This window comes from Denticeps clupeoides, chromosome 1 (assembly GCF_900700375.1).
Source record: "Denticeps clupeoides chromosome 1, fDenClu1.1, whole genome shotgun sequence".
NCBI lineage: Eukaryota > Metazoa > Chordata > Actinopteri > Clupeiformes > Denticipitidae > Denticeps > Denticeps clupeoides.
Genome location: NC_041707.1, coordinates 2,984,071 through 3,001,955, shown reverse-complemented (window position 1 = coordinate 3,001,955; position 17,885 = coordinate 2,984,071). Strand labels below are relative to the sequence as shown.

General features: G+C 47.5%; 3 protein-coding genes across 5 annotated transcripts; 1 reads left to right on the top strand and 2 right to left on the bottom strand.

Moving 5' to 3' along the window:
* Positions 1–513: 513 nt before the first annotated feature.
* qrsl1 (glutaminyl-tRNA amidotransferase subunit QRSL1) lies at positions 514–4,401 on the bottom strand. Of its 3 annotated transcripts, XM_028977144.1 has the most exons (11): positions 3,869–4,401; positions 3,227–3,386; positions 2,925–3,023; positions 2,750–2,846; positions 2,325–2,483; positions 2,067–2,242; positions 1,885–1,997; positions 1,615–1,807; positions 1,395–1,512; positions 1,117–1,322; positions 514–1,030 (listed from the first exon to the last, which is right to left on the bottom strand). In XM_028977144.1, exons 1-11 carry the CDS (start codon positions 3,932–3,934, stop codon positions 840–842), a joined length of 1,578 nt encoding a protein of 525 aa, XP_028832977.1. In that variant the 5' UTR covers positions 3,935–4,401; the 3' UTR covers positions 514–839. The 3 variants fall into 3 exon arrangements, with proteins under 3 accessions (XP_028832977.1, XP_028832968.1, XP_028832960.1); XM_028977135.1 differs by having other exon boundaries at positions 1,885–2,242; positions 3,865–4,401; XM_028977127.1 differs by having other exon boundaries at positions 1,885–2,242.
* On the top strand, positions 4,010–8,192 carry rtn4ip1 (reticulon 4 interacting protein 1). Its single transcript, XM_028977157.1, has 9 exons — positions 4,010–4,398; positions 4,555–4,706; positions 4,921–4,989; positions 5,629–5,753; positions 6,944–6,992; positions 7,098–7,231; positions 7,318–7,501; positions 7,583–7,675; positions 7,750–8,192. The coding sequence occupies exons 1-9, from the start codon at positions 4,122–4,124 to the stop codon at positions 7,876–7,878; spliced, it is 1,212 nt and encodes a 403-aa protein (XP_028832990.1). The 5' UTR covers positions 4,010–4,121; the 3' UTR covers positions 7,879–8,192.
* A 970-nt stretch (positions 8,193–9,162) lies between these two features.
* On the bottom strand, positions 9,163–15,357 carry crybg1a (crystallin beta-gamma domain containing 1a). Its single transcript, XM_028987538.1, has 10 exons — positions 15,302–15,357; positions 15,040–15,166; positions 14,921–14,950; positions 14,729–14,841; positions 14,517–14,649; positions 13,479–13,618; positions 13,229–13,352; positions 12,410–12,568; positions 10,644–10,806; positions 9,163–9,761 (listed from the first exon to the last, which is right to left on the bottom strand). The coding sequence occupies exons 1-10, from the start codon at positions 15,355–15,357 to the stop codon at positions 9,673–9,675; spliced, it is 1,134 nt and encodes a 377-aa protein (XP_028843371.1). The 3' UTR covers positions 9,163–9,672.
* Between the last annotated feature and the right edge of the window lie 2,528 nt (positions 15,358–17,885).

Genomic DNA, 17,885 nt, shown 5'->3' with positions numbered 1-17,885 from the left:
TCTAGTTTCTTCAAAATAGCCACCCTTTGCTCTGATTACTGCTTTGCACACAAGAGGTCGTCACCTGAAATGCTTCTCCAACAGTCTTGAAGGAGTTCCCAGAGGTGTTTAGCACTTGTTGGTCCAGCTCACCCCAAACCATCTGGATTGGGTTCAGGTCCGGTGACTGTGGAGACCAGATCTCCACTTTTTGTTAAGTACATAACTCCACATGTGTTCATTCATAGTTTTGATGCCTTCAGTGATCATCTACCAACGTAAATGGTCATGAAGATAAAGAAAACACATTAAATGAGAAGGTGTGTCCAAACTTTTGGCCTGTATTGGTACTGTATATATACTTTTTATCACATGACAGTATAGCTGGAAAGTTGTTTATGTGACATCACCACCTGTTTATAAAAGTGCATACAGAGCTGCTCTGCAACAACAGGAAACATGAATTCAAATAATGTGAATTATTACAGCTTAGCAGACCAGCAAGAACCTGTGGTTTGTGTATGTAAGCCCCGCCCCTTCACTTTTTACATATTGAGTCGCCAGATGCAGACGAAAAAAAGACAGATATGGTTCTAATGTTGTTCCCATGGTTACCTGACTTACCGGAGGGGATTATGTAAAAAAAAAAAAACGTTTTTAACGTTTTTGTAACAACCTGAATATAACACCAACAAGCCAATCGGAACCAAGGATTTAGTCAAGCTGTGGTCACATGAGAACCCTGAAGAAGAACACACAATGCAGTTAGTTGTGAAGTTTTTATTGTTGGAGGCAAATGCTGCACTCTGCAGTGCATTATGGGTAGAGTTTCACTGATCTGTGTTCACCACACACCCTCCTCACACCCCCTGTGTCCGCTCTCGCGCCTCATCATCGCCACGGAAACAGATCTGAGGGAAGTCCACCTGCTGTTCCAGCCAATGCGCTACTGACAACAACTTCTTGTCCTGCATCTTGGAACCAATCAGCTGCAGGCTGATGGGCAGGCCTCTGGCCGACAGCGCGACCGGCACACTGACTGCTGGGAGACCTGTCACAGGGTCAGAGGTCAGACACACAGTCAGGGTCTGAGCGTGATTAAAAGAATACCAGTGTGTGTGTGTGTGTGCACTGTACCTGCCATGTTGACGGGTTGTGTGAAGACGTCCTCCTGCGTGCTGCGTGTGCGGTTGTCCTCCTGTGTGAAGTGTGTGTAGGTGGGCGCGTCGCACAGCGTGGTGGGTGTGAGCAGGACGTCCACGCCAGAGCAGAAGACACGCGAGAAATCATCGGCGATCAGGCGACGCACCTGCTGCGCCTTCACAAAGTACCGCTCGTAGTTCCTGTCACACGACAATCAAAATAACTCCGCCCCCATATCAACAGTCCCCACCCCCAACACAGCAATAACTGACTGTTTGAGCAGAAAGTAGTTTCCGGCGAGGATCCGGCGGCGGACAACGTCATTGAAACCCTCGTGACGCGTGGCAGCATATAAAGCGTCCGTCGACGTCTCCACTGAGCTGCGGTGCCCTGAGAGCAACACACACACACACACACACACACACGTTTTACACACGCGTCCAGTTCTCCGTGTTCACTTCTGTGTCTGAGGGTTCGCAGGTCCACACGCACCGTACTCCAGGCCGTCGAAGCGCGCCATGTTGGAGGCGACCTCGCTGCAGCACAGCACGTGGTAGCAGACGATGGAGTGCTGCGTGTGGGGGAGGCTCACCTCCCGCACCCGAGCCCCGGCCGCCGCCAACGCCGCGGCCACGCGCTCCCACTGCCGCGCGGTCTCCGGCGACAGGCCCGGCGCGTGATACTCCTGCGGGCGCATCGAGCCCGTCGGGCTTTAGCAGCGGACGGCGCCGATGCGGGTCATGTGATCGGGGCTCAGCTGACCTGTGGGATTCCAACTGTGATGCGGGTCAAATCCAGCTCCTCCGTCAGCGCGCAGTCTAGGGCGGGGCTTGGGACTGTCGTGGAGTCTCGCTCATCTGGACCCCGGAGAATATCTGAAAAGCAGCACATGCCAGTAAAACACAGACACACCCCGACACACACACACACACTTACAAGCATACCGAGCACTATGGCGGCATCACACACTCGGCGCGTCAGGATTCCAGGGACGTCCATCGAGTTGACGAGGGGAATCAGTCCGTGGCGGGACAGGACGCCGTAGGTCGGTTTCAGAGCAACCACACCACACAGAGCGCCAGGGTTCCGCGTCGAGCCGCCTGTATCAGAACCCAGAGACCTGGGACAGTGGGAGGGGTCAGAGGTCAGACATGCAGGAGCACACGCCCCCTCAAAACACACAGTCACTCACACACACTCACAGGTAGCAGCTTAGCGATGCTACAGCGGCAGCGCTCCCTCCAGAGCTCCCTCCCGCTATCGCCCAATCAGAGCCCAGTTCCATGCTGCTCCGCCCACCGGTCACGGCCTCACTCCAGGGATTCCGCACAGGCCCGAAGGAACTGTCGGTGCTGCCTGAACTGAACACACATGCTTCATTAACACCTTCATTTATATTATGTGCTGAGGTTCTGAACGTATATCTTGCTCTCTACTGTATTTTGTATTGATTTGTACTGTGTAATTCCTTTTATTAACAAACACCCTTTATTATTACTGTCCTACTGTCCACTAGATCAAAATCACATGCAGAATAACAATACACAATAGGTGCCATATTTCTGTAATCTGGATATGGTGTAAATGTAAATTAAATTAATGTTGGCACACGCCCACACTCATGTACCCCATGGCAAACTCGTCCAGGTTGGTCTTCCCCAGCAGAACCGCGCCCTGGTCCAGCAGCTTCTGGACGACGGTGGCGTTGAAGGGGGGAGTGTATCCTATAAATCACACAGAGTCAGCAGGGGGAGGGGCATATTAACCTGATCACATGACCTGCCGCTCCGACAGTCTCGCACCTTTCAGCATGAGGGAGGCGCAGGTGGTCTCTACACCCTGTGTGCAGAAATTGTCCTTCACAGAGAACGGGACGCCATCCAGAATGCCACGAGGTTCCCCTGACAACAGGGACAGAAAACAAACAAAAAATATCATATCATCAATCTCAACATGGCCACTCTACTGATGTAATCAAAACATTTAATATTTATACCAATTCCATGAATATATGAGTCATCACCAGTCTTATTTTACTTTTTTCTACAGAAATATTAATATCATGATTTAAGACATATCACAGACAAACACATAAATGTAATACCCCTCAGCAGCCGGAGCTCCGCCTCCTCTGCCTGCTGCATGGCAAGCTCTTCAGTGACGCTGATGTAGGCGTTCAGGTAATGCGTCTCTCGGATCCGCTGCAGACATTTTCGGCACAGGTCAGTGGCAGAGACACGCCCCTCTCTTAGTGCCACAGACACCTGTAAGGTGGGCAGGGCACAGGTCACTGATGGGTGTGGTATATTACAGAACTATTACAATACAACTATTACAAGCAGAGAGCATCAACATCACAGTAGTCCACAATATTGGTGGTGATCTGTGAATTTATCCTGATCTGACCTGTGAATTTAGTATGATATCCGGATCTGACCTGTGAATTTAGGATGATATCCGGATCTGACCTGTAAATTTAGTATGATATCCTGATCTGACCTGTGAATTTATGATGATATCCGGATCTGACCTGTAATTTAGGATGATATCCGGATCTGACCAGTAATTTAGGATGATATGTCAATCTGACCTGTGAATTTAGGATGATATGTCGATCTGACCTGTGAATTTAGGATGATATCCGGATCTGACCTGTGAATTTAGGATGATATCCGGATCTGACCTGTGAATTTAGGATGATATGTCGATCTGACTTGTAGGCTTTTCAGGATCTGAACTCACCTCCCTGATTGAGAACCTCAGCGCACTCATCTTCTCCGGTTTTGTGCAGCGGCCCAACCTTCAGACACATTGCGCACAGGGCGCGGCCATGTTGGTTCAGTCTGCAATATTCCGCCCTCTGATTGGCTGACGACGCGGCTCATCCTTGTCTAATTGGTCAATCCGGGCAGGTTAAAGGGAAGCGGACGCGACAGCCACCGGGAGCGGGCAGGGGCGCTGAAGTCGGGAACAGAATTCCGGAATAAAATGGAGCTGTGATGATGGCGGTAGCGGCACAGCTGGCGAGGCGGCGCTCGGTCTCCTGTACCGGAGCTCTGCTGCTCAGGAGGACCGGATTCCCGGGCCACCCGAGACCCTTCAGCGGCTCCGCGGCCCGCAGGGCGGTGATGCCCGCCTGGGTGATCGACCGCTACGGAACCAACGAGGTCCTGCGCTTCACCAAGAACGCGCCGTTTCCGGTCATCCAGTATCCCAACGAGGTGACGGTGAAGGTCCACGCTGCCGCGCTCAACCCCATCGACGTCAGCATGAGGGGTGAGTTCATCACGTGACAGGCGTATTCTGATTGGTCAACCATCTATCGGCTGGTCCAGAAACGAACCGGTCAGACCAGTGGAAGAGAATGTGATGATGGAGGTCGGAGGTCAGAGATCAGGTTATCAGGCTCCTGCTCACTCCTGTGTGCGTCAGGTGGATACGGTGCCGCCACCATGGCAATGAAACGCGATCCGCTGAACCTCAATCAGGCAGGAAGCGAGTTCCCACTTATCCTGGGTCGTGACGTGTCTGGGGTCATCATGGAGTGCGGCCTGGACGTGGCCTACTTCAAACCTGGAGATGAGGTGAAGGAAAACACACACACACACACACACACACACACAGCATCATGATGTCACCTGCAGTAATAATAAAGATCCAATAAGACCTAATTACAGAGTTGCCATTAATTCCCCTCTCCAGCTCAACATTCCAGAGTGCATTGCTGAGTTACAGAGGTCTCAGAATGTGTATTAAATAATTAGTGTCTTGACAATTATGAAAACTGTGTGTGTGCAGGTGTGGGCGGCCATTCCACCATGGAAACAGGGCAGTCTGGCTGAGTTTGTGGTTCTCAGTGCCAATGAGGTAAAATGTATGACACACACACTCACTCACCAAATCACTGATCAGTCACAACGATGGAGTGATGATCTGGTTACACTTGTTATAGTTACAACTGGCCCTTTTTAAAATGTAATGCTACTTTGAACTATTTTGATCACTATATGAAAGTAATGGAATGTAACTAATTACATTTGATTACTTTTGTAAATTATGACTGAATATTCATAACTGTTAACCATTTTGTTACCTATTTACTCCCAACACTGGTGGTTACAAGGTGTGGTTCTGCCATGCTGCACATCTACACACATACTGATACTTTATTGAGGTGTTTGAATTGCGGACGAGGATCAGAGTGACAAGGACAATGTTCTGATGGCCAGAATCCACCAAAAGTGGTCCAGGAACTTAATGGTGTCGGCAGGTCTGGTCCCACAGAGGATTCTAGTCATGATAAAGAAGTCAGAACGTTGAATGTGACATTCTGTGTGACGGTCTGACGTCTACGCAGCATTATAACGCGTTGTGTGCTGTGCACATTGAGTATAAATGTTGCGGACACTGGTGTTAAATAGGAGATGTTGAGCTGGGAAAAGGATGCTGATCTTATGAAACCAGTACAGGAGTGTGACATACGTGTGTGTGTGTGTGTGTATGCAGGTATCTCATAAACCCAAATCACTGAGTCACCCTGAAGCAGCAGCTCTGCCCTACACAGCATCCACAGCCTGGTCAGCTGTGGTCAACACCGGTGGCCTCAACAAGGACAACTGTGCTAAGAAACGGCAAGTGTGTGTGTGTGTGTGTGTGAGGCAGGTAACAAGGGATGAAGCCATGCGGGAGGAACTGCGATGTGTCTTCGGGTCACATGCCACGAGATATTATTATGGGCCGGCGAAATGAAGCGTTGATAACACACAAACTACATATCCCATAATGCAACTTGCCTTGCCGAATGTGATCTTTACACAGGAGCTGAATCTGTACAGGGCGTCGACGGCAAAGTACGCACTGCATTATGGGATGATGTCAGTGCTTCATATCGCCGGGTCATAATAATTGATCTATATGTAGTGATCTTGAGGGCCACGAGTTTGACACATGTGCCCTATGGGGTATACAGCAACCTGAACCTGTGCCATCAAAACCAGTGAAGAGAGAAGGTCCAGCAGGCCATATTCAGGTGGCATCTCATCTGATGCGGCGAGACGAGCCACCTCAGCGGCACTGTGGCGGTTTGGGATTCGAACCGGCAACCTTCCGATTATGGGTCAGTTTCCTTATCCGCTAGGCCACCACTGCGTGGTGTGTGAAGATTCTGCAGGTGACTTCCAGCAGTTAAAGGAGGCACTGATTCAGAAATCTGATATTCACTTTCGGAGTAGCAGTACACCAGCTTTGGAGACGTATCACTGGCTGAAGCATCTCTGCTGCCGCTGGGTGCAACCAGGGATTCACACCAAGGAGGAGAGTGGATGACCTGGGTCCTGGAACATGAACCAGAAGACTGAATTACCGCAGCAAAGCTGCCGTTGCAATATGTCATTGCCCACAAGGGGGCTCCCAACCATCCAGTTTTCTCCCAAAGACCTTGAGGTAGTGATAAAGTGAAGTGATTGTCACTTGTGATACACAGCAGCACAGCACAGTGAAATTTGTCCTCTGTATTTAACCATCACCCTTGGTGAGCAGTGGTGGAGCAGCCTGTGGGGACGGTGCTTTGCTCGGTGGCACCTCAGTGGCACCTTGGGATTCGAACCAGCAACCTTCTGATTACGGGGCCGCTTCCTTAACCGCTAGGCCACCACTGCCCCACCAGGTGACCCAGGGGGCAGGCCTGAAAGTAAAGGGAAAAGCTAAATGAACAGTTTCTGTTCCTGGAGAGGCAGCCTGTAGGTGTGAAGGACTGTCGGAGTGTCGTGTTCCTCTGAACGTGTGCTGGGTTGATGGACTCATTCACTTTTTTTCATTACAGTGTTCTTATTCTGGGCGCGTCGGGCGGAGTCGGGACCTTTGCTGTTCAGGTAAGGAGGTGTACCTGTCTCTGCTGCTCTTGTCCCAGTTTAGGAATGAAAACAAACACACATACACAGGCCGTGTGGTTGCTGTTTGACCTCTGACCCCTGCAGCTAGTGAAGGCGTGGGGGGGTCACGTGACAGCCACCTGCTCTGGGGCTGCGGAGCGTCTGGTGAGGGAACTGGGGGCCGATGCCGTGGTGGACTACGGTACTGGGCCGATCCAGAACCAGCTCAGCTCTGAGAGGTCAGTCCTGATCTCAGACAGACACACGGCGAGCGAGCATGTATGTATGTGAGTGTGTGTGTGTGTGCGTGTGTGTGCGTTCTCAGGTTTGATCTGATCCTGGATAATGTTGGTGGTGAGACGGAGAGGTGGGCCCTGGCGCTGCTGAAGCCTTGGTCTGGTGCTAAATACGTCACACTGGTCACACCGTTCTTGCGCAACACTGACACACTGGGCATCGCCGACGGAATGTTCCAAACGGGTGTAACCGTAGCAACTAAAGCACTAAAGGTAGTTAGAGGCACATCAAAGCTGTGTGTGTGTGTGTGTGTGTGTGTGTGTGTGTGTGAAATCCCTCGTTCTGTGTCTCAGCACCTGACTAAAGGAGTTCACTATCGCTGGGGCTTCTTCATACCAAGTGGCCCAGCGCTGGACGACATCAGCGACATGGTGGACGCAGGACAGGTATGCCCAGTGTCCCCCGTGTGTCCTCTGTTGTGCCTCTTTACTAGTCCTGCCTCTGTCTGTGTGCCTCCCAGGTTCGGCCGGTGGTCGAGGCTCATTACTCATTCGCTCAGGTTCCAGATGCCTTTTTGAAGGTGGAGGGTGGACATGCCCGTGGGAAGACAGTCATCGACATCATAAGTGACGAGCACGAGTGTGTGTGAGACAAGTGTGTGTCTCAGTGTAAATAAACCTCTGTTGAATCCAGAAAGTTTCATTTTGTAGAAAATTCAACCTTGCGGCTGAACTGAATGAACTGAAATGAGTCTGAAGTAGTTCAATAAAACGGATTTGTGATCAGTTTGAATCAGTCGCTGCTGCTGATTCCACTCATGTCTGATCCCAACTGTTGCAACGTGAAGACTGAGGGGCTTCGGCTCCACCCCATCGCTCTCGGAATCTCTGGAAACGGAATGTTCTTGCAGAATTCCACGGTGGAGGAAGTACACAAACTATGTACCCAGGGTAAAAGTTTACTGCAGTAAAAGTCCTTCATTTAAATTTCTACTTGAGTAAAAGTACAAAAGTATTTGCCTTCAAATGTACTTAAGTATCAAAAGTAAAAGTAAAGTAATTTATTGTGGCTCTAACGCGTAACTTTAATTTACTGGTTAGATCAATTAATTTAAATTAAGACTTTTTTTTTTTTTTTGTGTGTGTGTGTGAAATGCTATTAATTACTTTACCACTGATAACTATTAAAATGTATCTGATGCCTTACCAGCAGTGGTGATGGGTGGTAGTAGCCTAGTGGGTAACACACTCGCCTATGAACCAGAAGACCCGGGTTCAAATCCCACTTACTACCATTGTGTCCCTGAGCAAGACACTTAACCCTAAGTTGCTCCAGGGGGGGACTGTCCCTGTAATACTGATTGTAAGTCGCTCTGGATAAGGGCGTCTGATAAATGCTGTAAATGTAAATGAAATGGTGACAGGGATAGTCCCCCTGGAGACACTCGGGGTTAAGTGTCTTGCTCAGGGACTGTGGATTCAGACCACCTTCATATTTTTTGCAAGGACTAAGTATTTGGAAGCTGAATCTGTGGAATGGACTGAATGCTGGTACTGAGTGTGAGTTACCGAGCGCTCGCTGATATTGAGAACTGATGCGGAGTTTATAATGCGCATTTGAAAAACAATAATCCCATAATCCCTTTATTTTATGGTTAAGGCAATATGTCTGAATGGAAATTGTGTCTTTTTCAGGTGATGGTACCATACTTCCACATTAACATCTGGCAACACTGGCAAACATATGAAGCGAGTAACAGCCATCGAATTGAAATTGATAATAGCTTTAGCCTGCCATTATGGGTAGCAGCATTTTCCCAATCTGTCTAGCTAAATTTCCATCAGAATTAAATCGTACCTCTACCGGTTTCCTTAGATTAGATGATGAATTTGTGTAAAATGAAATCATATGGGTCGGAGGCAGGCACAAAAGGTATTTTTCTGCATCTTCATTTCTTCAAAAAAAAATAAAATAAAAAGCCATGAATGTTCTGGCAAGCTGGACAATAACAGTGCAACACTTTAACAGGTTGACGAATCCGTGCCGCTCCTCATCTCAGTTTTGATCAAACAGGTCAAAGGTTAGATTTTATAAAAAAATTAGTGGAGTACAAAGTAAGATTTTTTTTACATTGAAATGTACCAGAGTAAAAGTAAAAAACTGTCCACAAATGTAAATACTTTAGTAAAGCACAGATAAACAAAAAACTACTTAAGTACAGTAACAAATTAAATTTACTTTGTTACTTTCCACCACTGGAATTCCAGTTAATGTATTGAGACACTTTAAAAGCAGCTGTACATGTTGTAGGGCAGGAAAAACAGTCCAGAAATCATTTACTGAAAACAATGCTTAAGAGTAGAAATTAGGGTAAATAAATGATAAAGGTGACTTTTGGCACTTCAGGAATCTGAAACAGTGTCCACCGATGTCTCCATGGTGGTCAAAGGATCTCTACAGTCCACCTTTGACTGGACCTCCTCTCATCCAGCGTGTTAACGATCACGTGGTTCCTGTCATACTGGTGACCTCCTGGAAGAAAAAAAAAAAAAAAAAAAAAAAAAAGTCCAGTAAAAGACAGCCGTCCGTATCTGAGGTGCCCTGTAGAGGGCGCCACGTTAAGTGAAGTGATTGTCACATGTGATACACAGCAGCACAGCACACGGTGCACACAGTGAAATTTGTCCTCTGCATTTAACCCATCACCCTGAGTGAGCAGTGGGCAGCCATGACAGGCGCCCGGGGAGCAGTGTGTGGGGACGGTGCTTTGCTCAGTGGCACCTCAGTGGCACCTTGGCAGATCAGGATTCAAACCGGCAACCTTCTGATTACGGGGCCGCTTCCTTAACCGTTAGGCCACCACTGCCCCACATGGTCACAGTAGTGACGAAAGAGATTAGTTGGCACATGTGAAATGTGTCCTCTGCATTTAAACCATCCCCAGGGAGCAGTGTGTGGGGACGGTACTCTGCTCCGTGGCACCTTGGCAGTCTGGGATTCCGATTACGGGTCCGTTTCCTCTCCCGCTGCCCCAGTGGTGGAGATTTACTCTTTCGTCTGTGTGCTGTGGCTGACGTGAGAAGATTGCTATGCTGGGCTGTGGTAGAGCGTGCTTTTTGGTATATGGATGCTGGTTATTGAGTAACTCCAGCTCAGAACGATCCGTCCTTGTAAAAATACCACACCGCTCTCACTCGCCCAGACAAGTTTAAAGGCTGTGTGTGCGTGTGTCTTCACATGTTGAGCATCTGCACAGTGAATTGATCAAATCAAAATGTACCTGATGAAGACCACAAAGGAGTATTGGTGTAATATTGGTGTATTGGACACACATTTTAAAAGCTTTTAATGCTGAGAACAAAACAAACAAAAAAAAATCACACACAGGAGTGAGAAGTTTAGGGTCAACCTGACCTTTGACCTCAAGCACCAGCTCAGGTTTCAGGTGTGTGTGTATGTGTCCATCCTGTGTAATATCCCACAGCTGGTTCTCCTTCCCGACCTCTGTGGAAACACCCAGCCGGGAGCCGGCCATGACGACGGAACTAGACGTCTCCAGACAGCAGTCCTCCACCATCTGAGAAAAACACATAATTAATACACACCAACCCATACAGAGCTGGGATGTAACAGTTATTCTTATTAAAAAAAAAAGATGTATAAGTATTCAGTTCTTCATATTTTACAAGGCAGCATTCAGAATGCAGTAAATTTAGAAAAAGTAAGAGAAAATTTTTAGAATAGATATGCTAATGTAAAACCTTGCTGATATATTTAATAATAGTGGTGTTGCAGGAATCAACCCATCAGCACTCAGTGCCTATTACAAACCCCTGTGAAGTGGACAGTGGTGGCCTGGCGGTTAAGGAAGCGGCCCCGTAATTAGAAGGTTGCCGAATCTCGATCCGCCAAGGTGCCACTGATCAAAGCGCCGTCCCCACACACTGCTCCCCGGGCGCCTGTCATGGCTGCCCACTGCTCACCAAGGGTGATGGTTAAATACAGAGGACACATTTTGTTGTGTCAACGTGTGCTGTGCTGCAGTGTTTTACAATGTTTCACTTTCACTTCACATTGTTAGTAGAATGTGATGAGTCGATGGAACCTGTCTGTTCAGATGTTCAATAGTTCGGTGTCTGCATCTTAAAAGTAAAGAGTCAGGTGATGGTATTTCTATACGCTAGTTCAGCATCCTCCATTATAAAGTAAAAAGATGTCAGAAAAAGAAAGAAAAACACAATAAAATATAAATATACAATTATTGTTAGACTGGAGGAGAGGTTGATTCTAGCAGTGATAATCTTGGTCTACTGTAGGAAAATGTCAGATGCCTGCCAGGTGTATTTTGACTCTGAACGAGTTTCCCGGGATGGAGGAACCCCGACCAAGCATAAAGTTCCTCACATTATTCAATGATTGAATGGCTTATAACTGTATGATCTTACAGTAAAATCAGGCCTGAATTCTGACCTTGTGGTGGCTGTTATTATATCATCTTTAATAAATTATGTTAATGTATTAAAAAAAACTTTGAATGGCTATATAATGTAAAAAGGTTTCAAAATTTCAAAAAGGTTAACAGTTAAGATAACTTTTGTAAATTATGAATGAAAAATCAAAAAGTAATCAAACGTAATTACTTGCATTGAAATAGCTACACTACTATTAGATATTAAATAGAGTAATTTGTAATTGTAATGAATTAAATCTTCTCATCACTGTCACTCACACAACGGTCAATTCAGAGTCGCCAGTCCACCTAGTTTACATGTCTTTTGACAGCAGGAGGAACCCCGCGCCAACGCAGGGAGAGCAAGCAAACTCCACCCACACAGCGTCCGAATCAGGATTCAAACTCACAACCTTGGAGATGGCACCTTGACTGTTTGGGATTTGAACCTGAGTCCGCTTCAGGCCACCATTGCCCAAACAGCCGAACAGCATATTCATATAGAAGACTGTCATAGCCTGTCGAGTGCTCTGGTTCCGTGTTCCAGTCCAGAGTTCCGTGTCGACTGTGTGTGCTCCTGATTCCATGATTGTGTGTACCAGATGTTAAGTGTATAAATGTATCCTTATTGTGTTTACATAAATCTGCTGTTTTTGTGAGTTGTGCGGTTGTGTCCTTTTTTAGGTGCCCTGTCACGCCATCGAGACAAAGACGCACAACACACACTCACCTTGCAGCGCAGCTGGCCGTGTGCGTAGAGCCACGTCTGCTCAGCTCCACCTGTCTCCTCAGACACCTGGACCCTCAGCAGCTTCAGATCGTCCAGTTGGCCACACAGTGACATCACACACCCAGTTTCAGCGCTCCGCAGGCGAATATACAGCGGTTTCTACCAAACACACACACACAAATGCATTCTCGTAGGCCGATAGCAAAAGAACCGCTTCAGCTGCACACTGGTGAAACTAACAATTTTAGACCATATTTACTGAAAACATCTGTAGTGTAATGTAGTGTAATTAGGCCTTATCAGGGCTCTTAGTTTTGTAAACTCAAAATCTATAGAAATCGAACGAGAATTGCTGGCGTCTTCCTCTTGTAAGTCGCTTTGGATAAAAGCGTCTGCTAAATAAAGTAAAGTAAAGTAAAGTAATGTGTACATGTATAGAATTTTATAAATCCTGATTCAGATCTTCTGCTGTTTAATATCGTCTTAAAGTGACGTGACGGTGCTTTGCTCAGTGGCACCTTGGCGGATCGGGATTCGAACCGGCAACCTTCTGATTACGGGGCCGCTTCCTTAACCGCTAGGCCCCCACTGCCCTCTGTTCAGTGAGGTGACTGGTTCTCCAATCACAGCACAGCTGAACAGAGTCAGCTGCAGATGATTTTATCAGGTTGATCATTTCCTTCATTCTCGTGATTCAGATAAACAGCAGATCAATGAAAACTGTTATGAGTCAGATGCTTCAAATTTTAAATCTACCCACTTGTCTCCGCAAGTCCTGTGTGTGTCTGCGTGCACAAATTTGAATTCGCCAACACACACCTGTATTAGCGGACGAAGAGACGCAATTCGCTGCCAGCTGCTGAACTGCTGCCAATCCGAGACTTCGCTGGGCTGTAGGAGAATCTGACGGCCATGAAAGTAAGGTTCTTCATAGAGAACCCACCTGCAAACACAAGACACAATTACATTAAATACATGTATACACACATGATGGCCACTTTCCCACAGCCGTATGTGGAAGGACGCACTGTGTGTGTTTGTGCGTGCGTGCGTGTGCATGGCCACTTACATTCCTCCACTGACTAGTAGTGAGCGAGAACATCCACTGATTCCAGCAAGAGACAGGTTCACTGAAGCATCCGTCAAAATCACCTTCCTGCCTCTGAATCCCAACTTACAAAAGAGTGTGATGGAGGGGAGAGAGAATTCCTGTAGAGACGAGGAGTGAAACACTTCAGACTTAGGAAGACCACTCTCTCCTGAACATCAACGGATCTTGTGTGAAGATCGTTAAGAATACAAAGTTCCTTGTGTTCATGTAGATGAGAACCTCTCCTGGACTCTCCGGCCAAGAAAGCCGCAGCATCATCTCTACTTCCTGGGGAGGCTGAGGAAATCCCATCTCCCACCACCCATCCTCACCACCTTCTATAGAGGGACCAGTGAGCATTAAGACCAGCTGCATCACTGTCTGGTTGGTGAACTGCACCGCATTGGACCACAAGACCCTACAGCGGATAGTGAGGACAGCTGAGAAGATCGTCAGAGTCTCGCTGCATCCGGAAAGCCAGCAGCATTGTGAAGGACTCTACACACCCCTCACTTGCACCATTCATCCTCCTACCATCCGGAAAAAGGTACCAAAGCATTCGGGACCTCACTGCCTCACTTAAACACTCTGGGACTTTCCACTCTGGACACACACACACACACACACACACACACACACACACACTACCTCTGTTATATTAAGTAATATTATCTGTTATTAAACTATTCCATTTTGCACAACAGTATTTGCACTATTTTTACTCAGCACCTTAATTACTAATTTCACTGACTGTCTGTCTGCCTGCCTGTCTTCTTTATTATGTACATATTTTATTTGCTTTGAATGTTACTCTTGCACTGTCTGTGTCCCCTGTACTTTATTTAGCCGGTTTGTCGATGTTGCACACGGTCACTTTATGTCAGTACGTAACTTTGTTTAAATGTCACATGTAGCACATGACAAACATTTCATTTCCACTGAAATGACAATAAAGCACCAACTTGCGCACACACACACACACACACACACACACACACACGCGCACACTGAACTCACCGGTGCAACAGTATGAATGGACAGGACTCTGGAATCAGGGTCCTGGAAGCCCATGGACTCCGGTGTTGGATACACACCTTCCTCCAGCACCAACATGAGATCGGTGAAATGAGCTCCGGAGAACACCACCCAACTAACACACACAAGCACACTTAGTCTTTTTCTTTAACACACACACCTAGGAACCTTTTAAAAAGCTCAATTCTCCTCACCTCCCAGAAAGAACCTTGCAAGAAGCAGCACGGAACCCATCTGGCAGTGTGGTGCCACTGTCATCCAAAGACAGTTGTTCTCCTTGGAACCCAGGACTAGAGAACAAGAGAACCTAAAACAGAGCAGCAGAACTACAGTACGTGAACAATAAAAGACAACTGAGTATCTGAAACTGGGTTCTCTCACCGTACCTTATACTTGCTGACTCCGCTCTGCATTTCCTTAAAGAAGAAGATAAAAAAAGAAATGATGCTCTGAAGACAGAACAGGAGAGAATCTGTTGACGAATCGGAACTTTTTTTTTTTTTACCACAATCACAGGCTGGACAGAGCCGATGCTGGGGCGCTGAGCTCCCCAGTCCTCATGGGCACTGTAGAGACCTCTTTCCAGGATGTAGAGTTCTCCTGAGAACCCAGCTTTCTCAAACCCCACCCACCTGCAGAAAAGGACGTCATAAACCTTAACTACACCCCACGCAAACAATACTCACTTCAAATGCAGTATAGTGTGTGTGTGAGTGTGTGAGTGTGAGTGTGTGAGTGTGTGTGAGTGTGCATGCATGTGCCTCCACACTCCAGACTCGACGTCTATGGACTGTGTCTTGCTGCCCGTATCGGTGTCCTCCATGTTTGGTGACTGGAACCAGCAGGTCCACACAGACCCCCCTGTCCCCGAAGTCTCTCTGGCTGAACATCTTCAAGTGGGGTGAGACCAGGTCCTGCGGGCATCAGGGATCATGGTCAGATTTAACCTGTCATGCTTCATCCTCACCACCGCAGGTGAGTCTCTAGAAAGTCTCACATGAACTTCACGAAGCTTGGTTCCTGACTACATATTCACAGATGTTGAAATGTACACCTGAAACGAGTATCTGAGTGTCTCCAGGGGACCGTCCCTGTAATGCTGATTCCATGTCTGATAATGAGCCTAGATGTGATATCACAATCTCATGTCATAAAAAACTATGCACTCACTGAAACTCACTGTGTGTGTGTGCGATTTACTGACCACACCACTGGCCTTAGTGAGCGCAGTGTGTCCCAAGTCCCTCCCCAGTCACTCCAGTCTGTGTACTCGCCCTCCTCCAGCAGCCACTGACGTCCTTCAAACTCCACTTCTGGTGTAGCCCACCCAGCTGAACACGAATACACACTACAATCCAAACGTACATGCAACACGGACACACACACACACAAATAACAAACGGGTACACTGACGCACTCTCCAAACTCACAGGCCGCCGGCGATCCTGATGGAGCCCACAGAGCTCAGGCATCTCCTGCTTGCTTCCGGGTGCTCCACGTCCTGCTGCCTGTCACTCTCGCTCCTTCCTCCACCTCCTCTTCCAGCTGCCACTCCTTCCCCTCCAACTCCACACTCCTCCCCTCAAAAAGCGGCTTCTCGTACAACAAACACGGCCTGGGGCACATTTTCAGAGGTCGGAGGTCGATTTTTTACTACACATCTGCTTTTGTTGCACATCTCCTGAGCTATAAGAATTATCACCACATTCGAGACGTCTGTATTTTTTACAACTTGACTTCATAGGGACTCTCCACCTTAATTTGACCCTGCAATAAACAGACAATGCTGAACTGTGACAACAGAACTCATCGATCCTGAGCAGAGACATCCGGGTTGTGAAAACATATGAAAATATTTTTTTTCCAATCAGCATTAAGGAGCATCGTGACATGAAAGTTCAGGTGAATGGACGCGGCGGTTCAGCACCATTTTGAGGGGACGCAAGATCCCACGAAGGGCATGGGGAAGCCCCAGCACTCAGGGGAGGGGAACTCGCCCACCTCCAACACAAGCGAGCATACCCTGGAACCCCGGGTCACTGTACACCAGCCATCTGTACAACACACACACACACACACACACCACAAAAAAAAAACATCATATTACAGCAATTTAAAATCTCAGCTTTCTCGGCTACGGGCGCTAGCTAGAAGGAGAGGAAATGTGTGGGGAATTAGCAGCATTTCTTGCAGCCTTTTCTGCTTCTTATCTTAAAAAACGAAACAATCGGTCTCTGTTCTGACCGAGAAAACGCTGTTGTGTCATTTATGGGCTTGTGCTTTGCATGTTTATAATATGGGCTGTGTTACATGGTGTCACCCTTCGGAAACACAAAAAGTCATGAATTCAACTGTGTTTTTTTTTTTGAATATGATTTTGCTACTAAATTAAATTTTCTTTGAAAAAAAAAAAAAAAGGAATGAGCAGGTGTAAAACGTAATCGCCGGAGTCTAGCCGCCATTTCACCTCTATTTCTGCATCAGTCTTGCGATCATTGCAATGCATCACTTGACAACAGTGGGCGAGAATTACAAACCAAATGAACATTTCCCTGAACAAACTAATTTACAACATGCAATGAAAACCTTTGCCATCACACCGAAATTTTCAAGCGGCAATTGTAGGGAAAGGATTGGTACTATAGACCAGAAGTTTGTGTTTGCGGACTAGATCACACTATCCCCACACACACAGTGAGACTCACACTCAGAGTGCACTTTAATGGAGGCAGTGTTTTGGGCCATCCCGTAGGTGTAGATCTCGGGGGTGGCGGCACAGTTGGATGTCTGTCGGCCCAGGCCGCTGGGCTCAGTGAAGAGGTCGATCTGAGGAATGCTGTAGTCCTGAGCAACAAATAACGTGTTAGTAATACGCAAATCAGCTGATCAGGGCTGACAAAAGCCAGACTCACCATCACCCACCAAGCGGATGGAACCGATACAGATGGGCCGGCATCCCCCTCTACTGTCTGCTGCTCCTCCACCCACGGATTCTCTAAGTCGGTGGAACCCCCTCCTCCAGAGGCACAGAGCGACCCTGGAACCGTGGGGGCTTCATACAGCAGCCAGCTTCAGAAAGAGGAATGATGTCACAAAACTGCCATGACAACCAAACTCACATCTGACGTTAGAATGGGCAAAGAGCACATTAGTAGACCAGCTTCGGTCACATATGAGCCAGATGAGCACAAAGTTGCCAGTTGAAAGTCCATTTAGGGTTTCTGGATGCTTGGACCACACTTACCAGCCACGCACTACCCTTATGGAGATGACTGACGACAGGCTGATGACGTGGCGTCCTCCACATCACCAAAGATCTCAAAGGCCTGACCTTTCTGTTTGCTCCTCTCA